Here is a 23,071-nt window from a genome sequence, read left to right as displayed (position 1 = left end):
AGAATGAAATAACGCAGAGATGCTATCGTCCTGATTGGTGCCAGGAGAACTTGTCTGGGCCTGTGGTGTGGATGGGCAGCGCTGGTTGTGTATAAAATCCTACTTGTGTGTAAATGCATGTGTGTGTGTGTGTATTAATGTGTGTGTTTCCTAAAGGCAGTACGCACATGAAAGCTCGCTCTAACTATAAGCTATGCAGGAGCCGTGCCAGGAGCGGGAAATGTATCAGCGTGATAAGAGCCAGTAAGACAGAGCACGAAGGAGGAGAGAGGGAGCACGGAGGGACGCGGAGATAGAACGAGTCTTTATACGAAAGGGTGATTTTTAGAATTTTTGCATGAATATTAGTTAAATCTCGGAGGTAGGATCAGAAGTGAATTGCGTTTTCCTTTCGTATTGATCACGATTTGACGTTTTTGTCTTATTAAAACAAATTGATTGATCCAGATTGACAAATAATGAATGGTTTTGACTTAGTGACTGCTTAAGTAACGGGTTCAGGCTGTATTTCACATGTGTCAAACTCAAGGCCCGTGGGCCAAATTCGGCCCGCCACGACCTTTTGTGTGGCCCACGACAAAGTAAATTTAAAGATATGACTTTCTTAAAATATCAGTTACACAGGAGATACACAGTTGCACAGTAATTTTTTCATATCTATGCAAATCCATATACAGTATTTGTAACTTGCATCAATAGTAAATATAGAAATGATTAATTAACAAGATTAAATTTATTTATTTATTCTACATTACATTTGGTTACATTTAGTTTTCTTCATTTGGTTACATTTAGTTTTGTTGATGTGGCCCTCCGTGAAAATGAGTTTGACACCCCTGCTGTATTTAAAGGAAAATGTTGTTATTACCCAAAAAAATCCGCAAATAAAATAACATAAACAGCAGATTTTTGAAGGTTTTGAAGAAGAATTTCAAAATAAAAGTCATAAAATCACCTTTTTAACGATAGTAGAGCTGCTGCGGACATAATGTTGGGTTTAATTTTGGTATTTTACATTTATCAGGTGAGACTAGAGATGCACAGGTCCAGGTTTTTCTGTCCCGATACCGATATGTGATACTTTTTGCCGATATTAACCGATATTAGGGCAGAGAATACATATACAATTTCCTTTAAATACAAAAATCTGATGGTAAAAATGATCCTACGTGTCGTGTAACTATTATTTACCATTTAGATTTAAAGTAATTACACCACAGCTTTGAAAAAAAAGTAATATTACGAGACATTTTGAGACAGTATTGGGCAGTATATAGTTTTATCACACAAGTTTATAGACCAAAATGGATATCGACTGGACCGATACCTTGGAATCGATATCTTTTCCATGGCATCGGTGCATAGGGGAAGCAGCAAGTTGACAAACGTTTTTTCCTTTCCACGGCATTCCATAATGTAACAGAGTATTCCCTCTTTTATTCCACGGAAAAGACAAAGCCGACATATCCACACCTGTCACCTCTAAAGTATGTGCTGGGCGTGTCCGATGAGAGATGGATTCATACAGGATCATTCAAGGAGAGGTGTAAAAAAAGAGAGAGGAGAAGAGAGGGAGGGAGGGATGGAGGGAGAGAGGGAGAAAGAGAGAGGGAGAGAGAGAAAGCGGGAGGGAGAGAGGGAGAAAGAGAGGGAGGAGGAGACAGAAGAAGGGAGAGAGAGGGAGGGAGAGACAGAGGGAGAGAGGGAGAAAGAGAAGGAGGAGGAGACAGAAGAAGGGAGGGAGAGACAGAGGGAGGCAGAGAAAGAAGGAGAGAGAGGAAGGGAGGGAGAGAAAGAGGGAGGGAGGAGGAGACAGAAGAAGGGAGAGAGAGAGAGAGTGGGAGGGAGAGCCAGAGGGAGAGAGGGAGAAAGAGAGGGAGGAGGAGACAGAAAACGGGAGAGAGAGGGAGGGAGAGACAGAGGGAGGCAGAAAAAGAAGGAGAGAGAGGGAGGGAGAGAAAGAGGGAGAGAGGGATAATGGGAGAGAAAGAGGGAGCGAGGGAGAAAGCGAGAGGGAGGAGGAGACACAAAAAGGGATAAATAGAGAGGGAGGGAGGAAGAGACAGAAGAAGGGAGAGAGAGAGAGAGCAGGAGAGAGAGACAGAGGGGGGCAGAGAAAGGAGAGAGAGAGAAAGAGGGCGAGAGAGAGAGACAGAGAGAGAGAAAGAGGGAGGGAGAAAGTGAGAGGGGGAGCAAGGGAGGAGAAAGGAGACGGAGAGAGGTACTACCTAGAGAGAAAAGGGGGAGAGAATGGAAATGGGTAAGAAGAAAGAGAAAGGGAGAGGAGAGAGTGAGGGAGAAAGAGCGAAAGAGTGGAGAGACAGTCAAAGAGCGAGAGAAACAGAGAGAGAAGGGGGAGAGAGAAAGAGAGAAAAGGAGAGGGGAAGACAGAAAGAAGGAGAGAATGAGTGGTAAAAAGGGAGACTGTGACAAATAGAGAAAGAGGGAGCGATAGTGAAAGACGGAGAGTCAAAGAGAGAAAGAAACACAGAGAGAAGTAGGGAGAGACAGAGAGAAGGAGGGGGGAGACAGAGAGAGGGGAAGAAAGAGTGGGAGAGACTGACAAAGAAAGATCAAAAGGGGGAGAGACAGTGAAAGAGGGGTGGAAAAAGAGAGAAAGAAAGAAAGAAACAGAAAAGTAGGGAAGGAAAGAGACAGAGAAGGATAGGGGGAGACAGAGAGAGGGAGAAAGAAAGAGTGGGAGAAACTGACAAAGAAAGACTGAAAGAGGGAGAGACATGGAAAGGGGGTGGAAAAGCAGAGAGAGTAAAAGCGAGAAAGAAACAGAGAAACGGGAAGAGAACGAGCCAGAGAAGGAAACAGGCAACGGGAGAAAGAGGGAGGGGGAGAGAGAGAAAGAGGCGACAGAGGAAGGGAGAGAGAGGTGAGATGGGGTGGAGACAGAGAGAGGGAGAGGAGGAGAGGAGGAGGGAGAGTCTTGGCACACCTCAGCATGTTTAAGGACGCTCATAATAGAAAGAATTCATGTGGAGACAATGCGGGTTATTAAGGGTTGGCCTCCAGCCTCGAGAGCAGCGCCGCACACACCTGGAGAAGAGGTCACTCACATTCTACTTTTATGTGTTTGTGTCCCAATTACTTTATAACGAGACATGATCATGAACGAAAGGAAAGTATTTGTTTCCAGTGTGTCAAAGTCATTATGTCCATGTTTTGGCAAGTACGAGTATTATTTTTAATCCTGTGTACTTAAGGGGCATTAGGAGGGTGGAGAGGGTGGAGAGGGTGGAGAGGGTGGAGAGGGTGGAGAGGGTGGAGAGGGTGGAGAGGGTGGAGAGGGTGGAGAGGGTGGAGAGGGTGGACATGTGCATCTGGATTAGATTTAGATTAAATGATATTTGTTGCATTAAAACAATTATTTACAATTATTATTATTATTATTGAAGGTTTATTATGTTACACATTTGAACGCAGTAGGTTCGTTTTTGGGCAGTCAGTGCAAATATTTGAGTTGTACTTCAAATTGTAGTTATGGTTGTGTATTTAAACTGTGGTATAGTGGAAGATGTAGTAGTAGGGGTATTTTAGTGGTAGTAGTAGTAGTAGTAGTAGTAGTAGCAGTAATAGTTGTAGGTGTTGTAAGAAGTAGCAGCAGCAGCAGCAGTTGTAGTAGTAGTAATTGTAGTAGTTGTAACAGTAGCAGCAGCAGTATTAGTAGTTGTATTAGTAGTAGTTGTTGTATTAGTAGTTGTGCCAGTAGCAGCAGTAGTAGTAGTAGTTGTAAGAGCAGTATTTGTAGTCATAATTGTAAGAATAGCAGTAGTAGTAGCAGCGGCAGCAGCAATAGCAGTAGCAGTAGTGGTAGTAGTAGCAGTATTTGTAGTAATAGTTGCAAGAATAGCAGCAGCAGCAGTAGCAGCAGAAGTAGTAATAGCAGTATTTGTAGTAATAGCTGTAAGAATCGCAATAGTAGCAGCCATAGTAGCAGCAGTAGTAGTAGTAGTAGTATAAAGCCTAGTAGTACTCGTATTAATAAGACCAGAAACCAGTTCATCATATGACACAATCCTACCACAAATCCTACCATTACACCAGTATATTTGTACCAGTCGAAGTAGTAGGACAGTGGTTTGTACTCTATTACATACTTCAACATAAAATAACTGTACTTGTACTTGTATACGTTGTACTGTCCTGTTGTGTGGATGAGCGTGCCCCTGCAGACCGTGTGAGTTTTACAGACACTATACTGCGTTCAGATGGTATTTTCCTGTGGGCAGCCAGTTAAACGCGACTGGCACAGACAGCTGGGGTCCATTACTACTGCTGTACGAATACTGCACCCTTTAGATACACGCTGAAATATTCCACACCAAAACACGAAACCAACGGATTTGAATTTCGTCTTCTTACTGTATATGAAACGACCGAACCGCAGTACATTTATTAAAACTGCAGTGTTGTACATGTCAGTCACATGTCAAAGTCAATTTCTTTCTCGCTGAAATGAAAAGGAAGTGAACTTTTCTGGACAAAGTGTGAATCCCGCGGAGCGAAAGGAGCTCGTTCTGATCAAAACCTCAAACACGCAGAACCAGTTTGCAACATCACTTTGTATTACAGTATATTTTAATCCTCCATGTTGTATTTTAAAATCCCATGGTGATATTATTATTATTTAGATATTGGTTATGTCCTTTTGCGCCACTAGAGGGAGTGAAGAGCCACGTAGAAAATAGTGTTTCAAGTGCTTACGATTTGACCTTTGACCTATGAGAGAGGGAGAGAGAACGAGTGGAAGAGATGATAAAGGAAGACTGAAAGAGGGAGAGACAGTGAAAGAGGGGTGGAAAAAGAGAGAAGACAGACAGAGAAGGAGAGAGGGGGAGACAGAGAGAGAGAGAGAGAATGGGAGAAACAGACAAAGTTTGAAAGAGGTGGAGACAGTGAAAGAGGGGTGGAAAAAGAGAGAAAGTGAAAGAGAGAAAGAAACACACAGAGAGAGACAGTGAAAGGGGGGTGCAAAAAGAGAAAGTGAAAGAGCGAAAGAAACAGAGAAGTGGGGAGAGACAGAGAGAGGGAGAGAGAAAGAGCGAGAGAGACAGACAAAGAATGATTGAAAGAGGGAGACAGTGAAAGAGGGGTTCAAAAAGAGAAGTGAAAGAGCGAAAGAAACAGAGAAGTGGGGAGAGACAGAGGAGGAAAGGGGGAGACAGAGAGAGGGAGGGAGAAAGAGAGAGAAGAAGGAGACAGAGAAAGGGAGAGAGAGATGAGATGGGGTGGGGACGGAGAGATGAGATGGGATGGAGATAGAGAGCAAGGAGACAGAAGAAGGCAGAGAGAGATGAGATGGGATGGAGATAGAGAGAGGGTGAGGAAGACCATTATTTTTGCGCAGTTTCTTCTCTTATCTGCATTTGACCCATACCTCAGTGTAACTCCCTTTCCGGCCTGCGAAGTACCTAGCTGGAGTATTTCCTTCAAATTTTAGGGTCCTCTCTTTGCTTCCCCACTTTTTTCTTTGCGTTTCGTTTGAGCGTTTAGAGTGCAGTATTCGTCAGTGTCACGGCTCAGACAGTAGACTCTAAAAACCCATTCAGAACAGGGGACGGCGGAGCTGATAATGATGACTCAGGTCTACAGGGCTTAGGCTAATGCACTTTATAAAGCTCCTCTGGCTCTTAATACACTGCTCCCCTGCCTCTGGTCTGTGTTAGGCCCGCGAGCCGAGCCAGAGGTTGTAACTCTTCACCAGCTGAGAATGTCCTCAGATCAAGTACTGTCGCTTTTAACCAGCGCTATAGACGTATGACGCGAAAAACAAACAAAATGAGCTTTAAAATACACGTGTGTGCGAAGTTTGAGGATTTTGGATGCTATGAAAAATCTGCAAAGTAATTAAAATTGATCGCATAATTCATTTTTTAAACTACCTTCTTCTTCTTCTTCTGCCAGAGCGAAGCAATTGGATGATGTTTTGGCAGCCATTTTGAAATTTATTTTATTGTTTTTCTGGATGACCTTCTCGTATATACACAATTATTTGGAGTGTTGAACTTGTAATCATAGACCAAATGCATTCTACCGTACTCAAACTAACCGAGACAAGTATTTTTTTGTGCTTTTTGGAGTGTCTTGTCTTACTACTACTATTATATATCTATTGGTTGTTCCGTTATCCCATACGTGACTTTGGCATTGTCCCAACTGAACCAACTGATGATACCCAATCCCTTTATTGCGCATTTGACCTACCTCCAAGGGTGCGTACAAGTCATACGATCGTAAAAAAGGGTGAAGTATTGGTCCAAATACTACGAATACAATAAGTACTCTATGAAAGGAAAGAAAACTCCGCGTGCAACATAAATACTCCTGCGCAAATACATGAGAAGATACTGTGTCTTTAAACAATCTTCGGACGGTCATGCCAGCTCCACACATGCACATGGTTAGCGGGCCGTAGCTGGTTTGAGTTAGCGTTAGCGCCAGTCCCTCCGTGTGAGAGCAACCCGGTCCCCCCCCTCCTCCTCTCTTTACCCCATCCTACCCCCTCCTACCCCGTCCTACCCCCTACCGCCCCCTACCACCCTCAGTCTCCCCAAACCATGTCTCCTGAAAACATATATGCGTGTGGACAGGCGGAGGTGAAAGGTTAACTGCCCCAACCTAATCCTACACCCATGGGAGAAAATTATCGGTTGTCTTTACAAGTTGTAGTGATGTATGGCTTGCTAGTAATAGTAGTAATAGTAGTAGTAGTAGTTTTAGGAGTAGTAGTAGTTGACATGTTTATGATATTACGTCAATCACTGTTGTAATTATACTGATTAACTAACATTTTAGGGTTATTTGTTTAATTATTATTATTTCTAATTGTATATCTATAGGGAGATGATATTGTTTTGCGTACATTGTTCCGCAGTCTGGCATTATATTGCATTTATTCAATTACATGTGTTTTTATTGCTCAAAAATATCTTGAAAAAAACATGAATTTCTTGACTGAACAGGCTCGCTTCTCCACAGATCTGACATTGGGAGATAGATACGTTTAATGTTGTACAGTTGATCAATCCAGGCCGAGCAATAACATCTCCACGGAGACAAGCAGGTGGTGTACCCTACTCCAGAAAAAAGTTCCATAGTGAAACTTTAACGAATCATTATTATGTTTTTCACATTTTTTCACACGGTTTGCACGGGGGGGAACATTAAAACAGAGCGCGTTTTGTGTCGAGAGCCGAGGCGAGGTCAAGACACGATCGCTACAAAATGATAGACTGTTCCCTTCGGCATCACTAGAGGACGACATGGCCCACTGACCAAATGTGATCACCCTGAAATGAGATGGGCCCAAACACACACATGTCTCCTGATTAGCCGGGTGCATGACAAACAAGTCATCAGAACACGGGGGGAGATGAGTGAGGGAGGGGCGGGGGGGAGCAGAGGTGCGTGCGCGGAGGGTAGCGGGGGTGGTGGGTGGGGGGGGGGGTGGACGAGGACGAGAAGGTGAGGAGGCTGGGACCCCCGGGGACCCCTAGATCACAGCCATGCTAATGAGGAGATGCGTTGCCAGCAGCAGAGGTGTCAGCTAACCCCTGACAGGTGCAGCGGCGGTCCCATGGTGTGGCGTGTGTGTACGTGTGTGTGTGTGTGTGTTCGTGTGCGTGCGTGTGGCATGAGAGGGGAGGAGGGGAGGGGCCAGAGGGAGGGGAGGATGGGGGGGGCCCTGCTCCGTGTCCCAATGGCCTCGCCTGCGGGCCGCTTTGTTCTGTATGCTAATCCGCGGCGGTAGTGGCGTTCTTGTGTCGCCCTTGATGGAATGTAGGAGCAGTTTAAAGTGAAACCGAAGCCCAGGAATGCTGCAGTGCACACGCTCGCACACAGATAGACAGACAGACAGAGGAAACGTGTCGTATCGGAGATGTTTACAGCGTCAACCTGCTCTGCCTTTGCTCTGGGCCCTCACAACAAGACGCCGCGCACTAGGCTCGTACGGGGCAGGGTCAACAGACGATTTTCATTCCCGCAAACAAATGTCACGGTTAAACAACAACTGTTTAATCCGTATCTGAGAAAACAAAAAAGTATCTCAACTTGCCATCTGCTTATATCCACAACACGGCATTATAATTATCTATCATTGAGAAAAGGCACAAGTCATATCTGTGGAGAAGCGAGCCTCTTTACAGTACAAATGCGTGTTATTCAATGTGTTTTTTAGCACTAAACACACCTATAATTGAATACACACGCAAAACAGGTACATTTAGTTTAATGCCATACTCTGGAACATTCGAGGCAAAGCAATAACATCCATAAAGACAAGCACATGATGAACCCCGCACCAAAAAAGTGACATAATCAACCGTTCAATAACTTCATTTTGTGTTCTGGTTCACGATAAAATCTCCATAATTAAAATACCAGTTCTTTTTATAATTATAATAATCATTACTTTATTACGATGATTACATAACGGCGAATGCTTTTGTGTAATACGGTGCCGCGAAACTTCAAAGCCAAAGACTATGGTGTTTGCTACCAGACTTAGCAAAGTGGGTTGCATGCAAAGTATAAGAGGGCTCAAGTTTAAATGCCGCTTATTTCAATTAGGATTTCTCCCCATAGATTTGCGAGTTAATTTGCCAGCAGTGTGCGTCCATTACCCTGCACACTCTCCCTGCTCCTGTCATGTCAGAGTGGTGCTCGTAGATTCTTGTTATTCTTCTGTGGTTTGAATAAAAGTCCCGCCGGCTTAGAACATCTGATAACGACCCCAAATGTAAGTATAATGTAAATTTGGGCAGCGGCGTGGACCTCAAAAGTATAAATCAAAAGCAGGCTGGCAGGATGGCATATGTGCGCTCGCTAAATGAAAGCCAAACACACATGTCTGCACTATAGCACCGCAGCCTATAAGCTAGCACGGTAGCAGCATTAACTATACGCAACCGTCAGCGCATAAGCTTTTATTTAAATGTTTTTTATTTGTAATTAAAAACAAGATCAACTGCAGAAGCTATCTAGAAATGGGTGATGCATTTTGGTTGCAATAGCTGGTGAAGCATTTGGGACACTTTAGCGTATATTATTATCCAAACAGTGGTGTCCAAACTACGGCTCGGGGGCCAAATGTGGTCCTCAGATCAATTTCTTTTGGCCCTCAGACCTTCAGTTGAAGTGGCCCAGTTGATCATAATCAGTACTTTGAGTAATCCTACCAATATAACCTAAATAACATCACATTACGTTGTCATACAGACCTAATAATAATGTTTCAAGCCTTATTTAAAGATATGGCCCTCGGTGAAAAGAGTTTGAGCACCTCTGGACTAGATGGTCACATTTTTATACAGCGCTTTTCCACTTTCAAGCCACTTTACATCAACAAACCACTCACCCATTCACACACCAAGGCAGATATTCATTTCAGGAAGCTGGAATCACTCCGCCAACCTGTGGGTCAGCGGATCTTGACCCTCTGTTTATGTCAAAAGCAGGATGGATTCGAATCGCCAACCTTCAGATCAGTGAACGAACACTCAACCAGCTTCTTCTGGTTCGGGTTAGTCCTCATTTAGAACTAGTCTACTCATAATTGAGACCTGGTTTAGTCCTGTTGTAGGCCTGGTTTCGATCTGGGGGATACTCAGAAGGCCAAATATCTTCTTTTAAGTCCTCGGTGTAGCAAACGTTTGGGATACACTGGACTGGACTTTATATATAACATATTCTAAAAGACTTTCCACCCTGGAGTTTATTGTTCGAGTCATTTCTGTTGTTCATTAGTAACGTTGGACTACAGGCAGGTCGACGCCTCGCAGTATGGAAGCTTATATTATTATTTTACATCGCATGGGTCTGATATATCCAAAATGTGACTCGTACAGATCACAGCAATTCAATATACAACACAATATCTTGCAGTGTCAAGCTGGCATATGGGAGCTTCTATCTGAAACCCAAATCCTCACGTCTGCAGCATCTCTCCATGGCCTTCAACATTTCAACATTAGCCATATGTGAACAGTCAACTATGGCTCCCCTTCATTCACTGGCATTTTGTTTGTACTTTTTAAGGCAAAATAATGGCTATAAAAGGCAATCTGGAAGGAATAAAACGTGATGTAAAGCTCAGATCTGGGTCCCTGAAGACGGAGTTAATTGGCTCGGTGGTTTGGTAAAAAAAACGCGGGCATTATTACGGCCCACCTCGGCTGCGTGCATGTGCCAGTGGTTTAATAACTTCCTCCCGGCTTGCTTGGCCCTTAGCCCTATGTGTGTTTATGTGTGTGTATGTGTGTGTGTGTGTTTTCCTCCGCTCAGCCAGGACAAAGAGCTGCTGCCCTCTCCAGCCGCTCTCACATCTGCATTGTGCCGCTCGGCATTGTGGGAAAAGAACGCCTCCCCGCTACCTGGCCACACATGGCACGGGGGGGGATCGCATGAGAGGAGACAATAGGGACTTAAGACTACTGCTGGGAGCAAATTAGTCTAAGGGAATTTATTGTAAAAAGCTATTTATACATCACTTAACCCTGTTCGTTATGACAGATTTGGAAACGTTCGTAAGGCGATCGTTGGGTTTCGGATGACAACATTCGACTGGACGATAATTTAGTACAGATGAGGGGCAGCTGAAGTGATAGAATATTGTTAAAATTCGGATTTCTGTTCAAATTATAGTGAGTTTTTGGGGCTAGATCAGGTTCAACAACTTACATGGGACAGTACAATGTAAAAGTCTAATAACTCGAGAGGAAAAAGTAGCTCAGTGGATACAGATTTTTGCCCGTTGACTAGAAGGTTAACAGTTCAGTCGTGGATACTAGTCGTGCGTAGTGTCGTTGTGTCTTTGGGTAAGAAAAAAGACTGGGATTTAATACAGATGAGGGCGGGTAAACTTAATAATGCTAAAATAATGCTAAAATTTTGTTGTGATTTAGTGGGTTTTAGAGTCGAGTCACTAACAGAAATGATCAGGTTCAATATTTGTGACTTATTTTTTAGATATTATTCCAAAAAGTGCAGTGTAATCAGTAGGGAAATTGGCTGTTGCCCCTCGTCTGGGAGTATGACACATTCATATACAAATACTTCACATATATTCACATCTGAATATTGCCAATTTTCAAGTTTTGCTTTAGGATATTGTTTCCCATCTTCACCTACATACACAGAAGTTTAGCATCTGTGTTTTAATCATTATAGACTCTTGTATCATGCTACTATATTTAGTTACAATGCCAATTTTTTCTGAAAAGTCTGGATTACATCAACGAATCATTCACCTACTGCTGGTTTTCAGATTTTAGAACGTGATGATGTCCTTTCATACACAGGACAAGAGCCAATTTTCCCTATTGATTACACTCTACATTTGAAAAGTAAATTCACAAATATTGTCCTTGATCATTTCTGTTGGTGACTAGATTCTATAACATGCGCCCCATCTGAATTAGAACCTTCTTCGGTGATAAAGTGCAACATAAACACTGAATAAGTACAAATAAGAGCATGCATAAAGTTAAACACAGATATGCGTGAAAATAAAATAGTCTTAGAGGTAGATACATACAACACCATCAGAACAACAGTGCAAACATGACTTATTAAGATGACCGGTATTATAAAGTGTCCAGTTTAGCACAGAATTACATATTATTTGTCTTTAAAATGTCGTGATGTCGTCTAAAACCAAGAAATTGAAGCCAAAAACACACTGACAGTACGCACGACCAGTATCCGGGATTGAACTGTTAACTTTCTCGCTGATGGGCAAAAATCTGCATCCACTGAGCTACTTTTTCCTCTCAAGTTATTAGATGAGATGTGGCACAACAATATGAGCAGCAGAGCGTATTAAACCAGTAGTCAATTGATTTAACAGCACTGCTAAAGTAGTTGCACTATGTCCAGTTCTCATAAAAGGTCCATTAAACTCATTGAATAAACTGTAATGCAGCGGATTGAAACATCCGATTGAATCTGATATTCTCTCTTTTTCTCTCTCGTCTCGGGCAGTTAGCCGCGTGGAGTGTGTGTTTTACTAAGCGCGTGTGTGTGCGCAGGCTAAATTGGCCGATTAGGTCCGGCCTCAGCGAGAATGGAAGTATTGTCAGTGGTAGTTGACCTTGGCGGTCATCGGTGGAGGGTCCCTGTCTGAGTGTCAGGCAGACAAGTATAATTAGCACAAAGTGAAGCATGACACAGCCCCACGCCGCCCCCTAATGAAGCCTTTATTGGCTGTGAGCGGTGAGCAGTGATAGCAGAACGCTCGCTACTACGTATGTGTGTGTGGGCGGATAGTTAGCGCGTCGTGGGGACTGAAATGTGTGTGTACGCTCAGTTTGTGCCTACTTATGGGGACGGAAATCAGGTCCCAGTGGTGAAAATGCTCAACGACATGATTTAAGTTAAGAGTTTCAGACATGGAATAAGACGAGGATTTAGTTTAAAGCAGACCTATTGTGCAAAATTGTCTTTTAAGAGCTTTTAACCATGTTATAGTGTTTCCCATCAACATTTACTCACCCAAAGTAGTATTTGGAGTGATTCTTATCTTATTTTCAAGACGACATATTGCAAATGAATCCCTGTTTTCACCTCCACCAGGATACGCCCATTGCTCTGTAACCTCTACTCTTACTTCGTTCTCCAATTTTATTTCCTTAATCGATGATACACATAGAATTTGGCAGCGTTACGTAGTCATTTTGGTACTTTTTTTTTTTTTATCCATTTCTCGCTAGTGTCACGCACAGCTATGCATTCGAGGGACCGACTCTTGGCTGTGTTGATGTTTACGGTGACGTCAGCTCCCATTGGGCACCGCAGTTTTCTAACACGGAAGTCAACAGACTAAGATTAAGATGTTATAGATGAATACTGCAATTTAAAATGTCCAAATTATAACATAATGCAAGCACAATATGTCTGCTTTAAGGTTAGGCAAGTGCAATATCGTGATAGTGATTAAGGTTAGTATCAGTCGAGGAAATTAATGTAAGTAAAAGTAAATGTAATGTCCGCAGGAATCATGGAAACCTCTCGTGTGTGTGATAAAACACCGATATGGTCAGTACGGAGAGGCTCACTGTGACCAACACCCGAGTAACAGACTTTGGCTACATGATAATTATGGTTTTATTGATCAAGGGAAGGGGCCACGGTTGAAGGCAGTTGGCAGCACTTGGTTTCATAATAGCCTTTGTTATTCTTTCAATTACTGTATCTCATATGCAATCAACAGTTATACAACAGCATTATATTGTATTTGCACAAAGACCTGATATTCAAGGTTGTTTTGTCTTCATATTTCATACTTCATACTTATTATTATTTAGAATTATGGACGAATGCATGAAACAAAGAGAGAATGTGTGATCTGAGCCCTGAATGTCGTGTGAAAAAATAAAAAAAACACACACAAAAAACATTATATTATGCATTACTGTATCGAAGTATTAAAGGATGTATGCAATTACACTGTGGCAAAATGAATAACCATCTTCTTTTTCTTTCTTTTTTTCTTCTTTTGTGGATGCTATTTACTTTTACTTCATTATATCAAGAGCAGATATCTGTACTTTCTACTTCACTACATTTTTGAACTGGAAAGTAAAAGTATTTATTATTATTGTTTGTTTATTGTTTGCTGAAAAGGACGAGGGGTTTACTTTTAACACTATTGAAGTCTGAGCAAACACAAATATACATATAATAAAACAGCTAGGAAAAAAATATCGATTCAGTTGTTTCTGTTGAACAAAATTCCACACTTTTTTTTATCAAAATCACAAAATTTTAAGCTTTATTAGATCTCAAAATGTGCACAAAATACTTTTAGTTTTTACTCTTTAAGTACATTTTTTAAAAGGTACCTTGATGCAGATTTTTTCATGTGATACTTTTACTTGAGTATGTTTTTTTCTTCACTCCAGTATCTATACTTTTACCCTGTACTCCTCCCACTACTCCTGACAATCTATAGATTCCCTACTTCCTATACAGTTATCAAGATCGTGTTTTTTAACGATTCCCGCAGTGCCGGCAGCCCGCAGGTTTGGGTATCTTACACACTATTATCTCAACGGATTACAATCAACCCGTAATTTAGCGCAATATTTCTTTGTGAAGTGTCAATCAAGCAAACTGGTCCCGCGAGACGGTGCTTTTTAAGGCTTTCATGTATGCTTAATGGGTAGCTGAATCTCAGAATTACTGCCAAAGCGCACATTAGCAGATATGAAATGAGTTTTTGATGAAGTCCTAGCACAAAAGAGTAAAACACATAGCAAGACTGAATGTGTCTATCTTTTGATTCCATGTGGAGGATTACCGTTTCATGGTTGGTCTGCATGTGGCGCTATGGCCCAAACCCCCCACTCCCACCAACCCCTTCCCCTCTTTTGCAGCCTCTTGTTTTGGGAAGTTGATGAAATTTGTCTGTGGTTGTCATTAGCTCGCTCCCCATCAGCTGCCACTCTATTAGCTTGCACGCTTCCTTTAACAACATATGGTAGGGCTGTGTAGAATATGACAGGATGCAAATGCGCGTGGCAGCGGTGCAGGGGGCAGGGGGAGGGCGGATGCTCGGGTGGGCGCACGGAGGAGTGGGTGGGGGTGTAGTGATTAAGCAGAAATAATGTAAAAGAAATTGTGTTTTTAGAGAAATGCAAAGGCTGTGTGGATCGCGTCAAATCTCATTACATGTCGAATTTGTAGAAGTGGTGTTGTCATAGTGCTGAAATTTCAAGGAAACGATACAGATTTTGAGAAAGATCACTCTATTTTTTTCAACGTATATTTTAATTAATACTGGCATGTGGGTTTATACCAAGTCTGACACAGATCGAGATAATTCTAAAGCCATTCGAATCCAAAATTGTGCATTTTCTCCGTGTTAACGCTTGTTCAAATTTGTAACTAGTTTCATTACACGTTTTAGTATTAATTAGCATCTGGGTAGTGATTATTTTGACAACCTTGATAAGTCGGGATAAACCTTTTGCAACCCCTGAGACTTTTGTTAAAACGCTCAAATCAACTCCAAATTGAATTCTTTCTACGCCAACGATTATAGAATTGTGCTGTGGCTTTCTAGTTTTATGTTTTTCATTTTATGTTGTATTTTTTCACTCTAATTACTTTATTTTGATTAGGCTAATTGGAATGACCATTCTCAACTTGAAATAAACAATTTTGCCCGAGGATAAAGACTCAAATGGTGGGAGTTATCAGGTTCAATCTTGTTGCAAAATTGAAAAAGAAAAACTAGAATTGAGGTTGATGCCTGGCACTTTTTGTACAATATCACTTTTTTTTTTCATTCGATGATTTAATTAGCGGCACTGAATGGTCACTCTGCAGTCAATATCATGTGGTCAATACAGAATACAATTTATTTATTTATTTATTTACAATTTAAAAAAAAAAAAACTTCATCAATCCTACTCCAAATCTCACATCTTCATCTCGTATCGATCCTTGTTGATGGGATTACACGGCTTGCCAGTCCATAGACCGCTCCGATCCCAGGGGGCATGTAAATAGCCTCTCTGTGTGTGTGTGTGTGTGTGTGTGTATGTGTGTGTTTGTCCCTTTACCCCATCTCTGTCTGCTCCTCCCTCCTCGCCCCTCCCTTCTCCTATCCCCCCTTTCTCCTCCTCTCCCTCCGCACTCCTCTTCTTCTCGCTGTCCAAGCTGTTAAGCCGTCCAACTCCTCTCCCCTTTGCCAAGCGCTCTTGTGAAGTCGGGCCAAACTAAACACAGGCACGCAGCCCGCACCACACACACACAAGCGTTTAAGAGACATCCATATACATTTGTACACACATGCGCCGGCTAGCGTAGCAGTCAGGTCGCGAGCCGCCCCTATGCAAACCAGCCAGCAGTGACAACTTGTAAAGATGGCCCCCGCTAATAGCAGAGAAAAGCAGACAGAATCGCTAAATGAGCTCCTCATTAACTTTGCCTGACCCTTTTACTCCCGCGGGGGAAGCCAACGCGATCGTGCCGCCAAAACTGCTTCCTGTACGAGGCTCAATCCAACCTCTGCTCCAGTTTATCTGTGCAGCAGGCCACGTGTCAAGTGCTACTACACTGGACCGGCCAAAGAGTGATTAAACCATCTGACTGCTTTTAAAGGTCCCAGATTACGCTATCTTCTGATCTATGTTATAATGTTGTTTCCTCATCACAAACAGACCTGGAGTTGTGTTTTGTTTCATTTACACAAGTTTAACACAAACTTGCAAACAGAAGACGCTCTGTTCCACCTTGTGATGTCATCATGTGGTAATACAGGAAGTGCTCCACTGTGTTTTTAAACTCCACACACCTTCATTTCTAGAATCATTTAGATTATTTCAGCCCTGGAACTGCTGATTTCTACTAAACAAAAGGTAAAAAGGAGCTGCTAACTTGAAAATTATCACTTCATGACATCACGAGGTGGAACGGAGCCTTTTGAGCTTTGGAGATGTAACAGACTAATAATAAAATGTTACCCAAACGTTTGAATGAATACGTAATATAGGACCTTTAAGTTGTATTTCTTACTCCATATTAGCAACTCAAATCCAAACAATCGCACAATTAATCATATTATTATTATATTAACAATAGAAAGAGGCTGTGGTGCAGAAGGTTAGGCTTTCACCCACCAACGGGAGCTCCAGAGGTTCTAATCATATCCATTTTTGCTGTATCCTTACAACGCACTTAGATAAATACTTTGTAAATCCAAATATCGGTGAAATTCGGTTATGCAAGTACCTTTCATAGTCAATACATAAACGAACCCTCATTGCTTGCTCATATTACACTCAATTCATTGTGATATTATTTTTGTGGCTGTAAATTGACATGAGTGGCACAGTTTATAATTTCTAAACTTTCAAAATATCAAAAATAAATCTGAGAAAACACATACTTCATACTTTCTGTACTGCGTAAGGTTCGCACAGAGATCAGACCTGTACTGTACTAGAGAGGAGAACAGCATTGGCGTGTGTGTGTGTTTGTGTTTTAGATTCCTTGACAATGGGTGGCTTCGAGGCAGTCGGCCATCTTAAAGGTTCTCTCTCTTGATCACATAAGACTTTGGGCAAGAGCACTCCTGTATTACTTTGTGTTTACCCTCGGGGGCTTCTCTGGGACCACTGTACCAACTTGACTCTGGGTTTGCGGTAGCTGCTGATGATAAAGTAGATGCAGATGCCTTGCAAGCACAAACATGAGACTATATGGAAATACTTTTCTTTTTTTTACAGTGCATGTCTGTGTCGAATTAGATGAAATGCAAGCGAGGATTCACGAGAGTCACAAGAAGGCTCATGAAGGCCTTACCACCATGACAGATCAATTCATTTGCTGTTATGAAGTCAAGGCATTTAAAATTGTAATTTGTAGTGTACAGCTAGCGTTAGCCATCGCCGATCCTTTGCTGTATATGAGCTGTACATAGACGCTACGCAAAAACACTAGAAGGGCTTGAATGTTTACACATCATCGCCATCATCCCTCCTGTCTCTCCTTTGTGCGCTTGTCGTCTTCTCTGATTCCACCCTCCCTCTATCACTCCATTCTTTTTGCCCTACCTTGTTTTTTCCCCTCCACCTCGGTGTGTTTTTCAATAGCAGCCTCTCCTGTCTCCGTATGGAAATGACAGAGTAGACGAGATGGATCTGTATATTAAAGCCTAGCTGACATTAGAATTTGCATAATGTGTGGTGGCCTTGGGGCAGTACCCACCATCTGCATTAGCCTGTAGTCACACACCCTCCCAGTCGCACACAAGGGACGCTCCTCCACAAACACACTCAGAGCTCAAGTTTGTGCACACTTAAATTATTCTTAAATAAATGTTGTGCTGCAAAATAATTAACAGAACTTTCTCTTTGTGTCTTGCAGATAAAGATGAGCCGTCCAGCTACATCTGCACGTCCTGCAAGCAGACCTTCACCAGCGCCTGGTTCCTGCTCCAGCACGCCCAGAACACCCACGGCATCCGGATCTACCTAGACCACCACATGGCCAACGCCGCCCTCACCCCTCACATGGCTCTACCCCCACCCCCGGGTGCTGACACCCTGCCTCGCTCTCCTCTCCCCACCTTTCTCAGCGACACCAACAACACATTCCAATTCCTGCGCATGGCCGCCCCCCTCCTCAGGGAACACCACCCTCCCCCGGGGTACATGGAAACTCGGCTGCCTGCGACGCCACCTTTCGTCAGCCCCCCTCCTCCGCCCAGACCTCCTCTAGAGCGGCTGGGCCCAGAAGAGATGGGGCTGCTGTCCCAGCACCCCAGTGCCTTTGAGAGGGTGATGCGGATGGCTCCCATGGACCCCCCCTCAATGGACTTCTCCAGGCGTCTGAGGGAGCTGGCAGGTAACACCAACAATGGAGGGCCCACCCCTCCTCTCTCCCCCAACCGAGTGCCACCCATGCATCGCCTGCTGAGTCCCACCCTCTTCCAGCCCGGGTCTAAGCCCCCCGCCTTTCTCACCTATGCCCCACAGCCTCCCACCTCGCAGGGCAGCCACAACTCCACCAGCCCATCTGACGCCCAGAACCAAGGCCAGGGTAAATCAAAATCTTGTGAGTTCTGTGGCAAAGTGTTTAAGTTCCAAAGTAACCTAATTGTCCACAGACGCAGCCACACCGGAGAGCGGCCGTACAAGTGTCATCTCTGTGACCATGCGTGCTCCCAGGCCAGCAAGCTCAAGAGGCACATGAAAACTCACATGCACAAGTCTGGATCCATGACCGGCTCCCCAGAACAAGGGTCCAAAGGTGAGGGAGAGGGGGAGGACAAAATGAGAGACGAAGAGGGCAGAGGAATGGGCCTGGACAATGATGAGGAGGAGGAAGAGGAAGAGGAGGAGGAGGAAGAAGAGGAGGAGGAAGAGGAGGAGTTGAGAAATGGCAGTCGTCCTGATTCAAACTTAAGTGAGGACTCCCAGGAATTCAGCCAAAACAGAGAAAACGGGCAGAGGCGGTCCCCTGAGGAGAAGGCCATGGGAGGGGAGAGAATTATAGAGGGCAGTGGAGTGGGCATCATGCACCCGTACAACCATCTGGACAATCACATACGACTGAACCCCAACAAGAGAGGCCTGGACCGACAGCCCAACGGAGACGGAGGGGAGCGGGACGAGGCAGAGAGGAACGGAGAGCAGAATCAGGAGAGAGAGAGGAACCAGCCGGAGGATCAGAGGCCTTTGATGAATGGCAGGATGAGCGTCTCGGAGGCAGACGCCTTCTCCGGATTGTTCCAGCGCCGGCCAACTCCCATTACCATCCCCAGCCCGTCCAACAACAAGAGGATCAAGATCGAGAAGGAACAGCTTGAGCTTCCCCCGACCATCCCCCTCATCTCCCCTGAGAACGTGTACTCCCAGCTCCTGGCTGGTTATGCTGCATCTCGACACTTCATTAGAGAACCCTTTCTGGGATTCACCGATTCCCGTCAGTCGCCGTTCGCCACCTCCTCGGAGCACTCCTCCTCAGAAACTGGAAGCCTGCGCTTCTCCACGCCACCGGGGGAATTGATGGATGCAGGCAGCGCCTCAGGTCGCAGCAACAGCAGTACCCCTCATCTCCTGCGGGGGCCTGGGCCCGGCAGACCCCCCAGCTCCAAAGACCGCAGGAACGACACGTGCGAGTACTGCGGCAAAGTGTTCAAAAACTGCAGCAACCTGACGGTGCACCGGCGCAGCCACACAGGGGAGCGTCCTTACAAGTGTGACCTGTGCAGCTACGCCTGTGCACAGAGCTCCAAGCTCACGCGCCACATGAAGACCCACGGCCAGTTCGGGAAAGAGGTGTACCGCTGCGACATCTGCCACATGCCCTTCAGCGTCTACAGCACGCTGGAGAAACACATGAAGAAGTGGCACGGGGAACATTTGATGGCCAGCGAGGTCAAACTGGAGCAGGCCGATAGAGGCTGAGCCAGCAGCACCCAAAGGCGACAGAACACTGGGACACATACACATGTATGCACACACAAACTCCCTCAAACCACTCGGAGCTGTGGGGCTCAGCTGCAGAATCTCTATCTCTACATGAGACTGATCATTGTTTGTCTTTTTCTTGTCACAAACTGACACCTGAGAATATTAACAAAGGGAAACTTTAAAAGAACTTGTCTGAGAGCCCATCTTGGCATTTCCAGACAAACTGTCTTCCTAACTGATTTTATCAGTTAGGAATCCATGGAGCCTTTCTACTGTGCAATAATTTCTGTATTTATTGGATTTTTGTAATGATATTTGGCATGTGCAGGTACATCTTTGTGGGATTTCCTATGGAATTAGTTTTAAAAGTGTGCTAAAACATTTTTGTTTTTTTTTAAATATAACTGGAAGAAGTCACCCTTTTTCAAATTTCTTTAGTTTTCCTTTAAGGAATTGTCCTATAAGATGAAACTGTGTGAAGCAGTAAGCTTTTAAAAAATGATGTTTTCTATTTTAACTGCAGCAGCGGACTACAATCCATGTCCTCACCCAGGCCTAAGCACTGAATGTCAGGCTGACATTAAAACTCCACCGTGGATTTAAGAAATCCAACATTTACATTTTCAGGGGATAATATATTTAAAACATTGGCATGCGACTATTCTAAAAATGCAGTTACTGTGTTGCTGTCCTGATTGATATATCCAGGACATAAATAAATGGTTGCACTTAAAGGAGGAGCCCTGATGCTCAGTACATTCCCAGCAGAGGTCTAAAGCGCCCGATGTAAAATGTTGAATAAGTTAAGACTACTTGTGATTAATGTGAGAAGAACAGTCCTGTTTATGGTTTGTAAATATTTTCTTTTTATATGTTGAAAAGTCGCCCTGAGCACGACAGAAAAAGGCCTAAACTTAAACAATCAGAGACCAGCTGCTCCATCGCCCACAGAATATGCTACATCCATCTCCCATGCTTTTGTCGTTTAAGAATTGATTTCAAACTTCCACAGCCAACATGTCCGCATTCACAAAACTCCCACCGTATTTATTTAGCTGTTGTGTTTCCATACAAGATTTCAGTGCTGATTTATCATTACAGAGATAAGTATTACGACACATGAAATATCAGTTGCTAATCATAACGCAACGACCTATGCAGTGCAGTGATTTCAATATACAGGAAAACATTAATACTATTCTACCAAAACTACACATTTTAGATTTGGTTTTAGTTGAAATTTGAAACTGTAATATTTAAAATCATTAGTTTGAATCTTAATGGAAATACAGCATGTGTCCGTGGCCTTCCCAAATACGTCGAAATGAAAGTCGTATCAGTATGTGTTAGCATGTATTCTCTCCGCTGTGCGCCCTAAGCCTCTCCCAAGCGCTCACGTCTTTTCACACTCCACTAGCTCACATTCAGCATTAGAGCCGCTTTCAGACCGAATTTGCGTGTTCATTCGCCCCGACAAAGTGATACGATTTCAACAGATTTCCCAGACTGTGTGCGCCGCGGTGACTTTTAGGGATTACACCTCTTTGGATTTTGAATCTGATACATGAAAACTATATGATAATTTATTTTTTTTTGGGGGGGGGGGGGGCGTACGGAATTGGCTCGACAACCTCGCGCAGGCGTTGGTCTCGAATAGTAAAATAAAAAGATTTGATGAAATGTATGGAGGTGGAGAGAGAAAGAGAAAAAAGCGAAAGGGAGAGACAGGGAGCGGGGGCCTTGACCGGAGTCATTCAAATCAAATTGGAAGCATATGGAAAGTGTGTGTTATTTCGTAGACCCAAACACACATGGACTGGCCAGTGTATAACGCAGCAAGAGAGCCAGGAGACACAGCAAGGCCACATCAAAAGAAAATTGATACGACTTTCATTTCGCAATCCCTCCCCCTTCACCGTCGAAAATCATCTTCACATTTTGAAACTTTTGACCTGCTTTTTGGTTCACTGTCAGCTCCTATCCGCGCCAATTTCGTCTGATAGGAATATACAGTGATTTTAAATGCAACGCGACTCCCTTATAAAAAGTGGTGACGGCATAGGTTATACATTGTAATGAATGGCTACACAGATTGGGCGGAGAGAAAGGGGGCTTGCTTACATGTGTTGATGCATGACTGCAAAAAATCAAGATCTGGTGGTATACGCACAGGAAAACTTTGAGCGAGGCCAAATTGAGCCATACTGTGGAATATAAATTGCAAAAATAGAGGAACGCTGACACATATCCAAATCCCTTGTGGACATTCAGTCTTACAATGTTTACAGTGTTGAAGTTATTGAAAAAATGTGTATATGTTTTTAAAAAGTATTGTTTAGGACACCGTAATATTTTTTTTTTTGTATGCTGGTGGAGGGATTTTTACCATGTTTCTGTATTTTGGAAATTGTAAAACTGCAAAGCCATTCCAGAATATTTTTATTGCAATTTGGTGCCATTTTTTAATCCGTTATTTTGACTTTTTTATGTTTTATGAATGTTGTTGGTTTGGTGAAGCAATCCGTGTATGGATATAAAACTAGAAAAATACAATTTCTAAAGGAGGACTTTCTGCAGGGGAACCTAACGGTCTAAAATAGTGCATACTTTTCCCAATCAAATAAGACATGCTGTTTTTGTTCTTTTTCTCCTCATGGTTGGTTGAAGGTCTTGTGATGGCACTTACCAATTGTAATTTGGCAAACATACTGTATACATTTCTTCATATTTCACAACTTTCACTCACTCTTTGTACAAAAAAATGATAGTTTCGTTGTTCTTATTTGGGGGGAGTGCATTGTTGTGAAAAAAGTGGTTTCTGAACAGTCCACGTCATGCTGTTTGGAACATATATGTATTTTTGTAATGTGTTGAAAAATCAATACAAGAAAGCCAACACTTCAATAAATGTTGCAATTGCTCTATGACTGAAGGTGTTCTTTGCATTTTATTATCTTCAGTGAGTGGTACATGATAGGCTTGTGTAAAGACTTGGAAATCAGACTAAATCAATAAAAAAACACACTTTCCTGTCAAACTAAGCAGCCGTGTGCAATATAAGAGATACAAATAAATTACTGTACTGCCAGGATATTGAACCCACAACCCAAAGCAGATGTGCTACTGTTAAACTT

The 23,071-nt window shown here is 43.2% G+C and overlaps 1 protein-coding gene across 2 annotated transcripts in view; it reads left to right on the top strand.

The window, feature by feature from the left end:
• Nucleotides 1-22,869, top strand: part of bcl11bb (BCL11 transcription factor B b) — a 47,935-nt gene extending 25,066 nt beyond the window's left edge. For both annotated transcript variants that reach the window (XM_033990896.2, XM_033990895.2), the window contains exon 3: nucleotides 17,887-22,869. In XM_033990896.2, the coding sequence (XP_033846787.1) occupies nucleotides 17,887-19,931 (2,045 nt within the window). In that variant the 3' untranslated portion in view covers nucleotides 19,932-22,869. The remainder of the gene's footprint in view (nucleotides 1-17,886) is intronic.
• The last annotated feature ends 202 nt before the right edge of the window (nucleotides 22,870-23,071 follow it).

The sequence above is a fragment of the Periophthalmus magnuspinnatus genome, chromosome 24, assembly GCF_009829125.3.
Source record: "Periophthalmus magnuspinnatus isolate fPerMag1 chromosome 24, fPerMag1.2.pri, whole genome shotgun sequence".
Taxonomy (NCBI): Eukaryota; Metazoa; Chordata; class Actinopteri; order Gobiiformes; family Gobiidae; genus Periophthalmus; species Periophthalmus magnuspinnatus.
The sequence above is the reverse complement of the archived record's forward strand: the minus strand, read 5'-3'. Positions and strand labels throughout refer to the sequence as shown.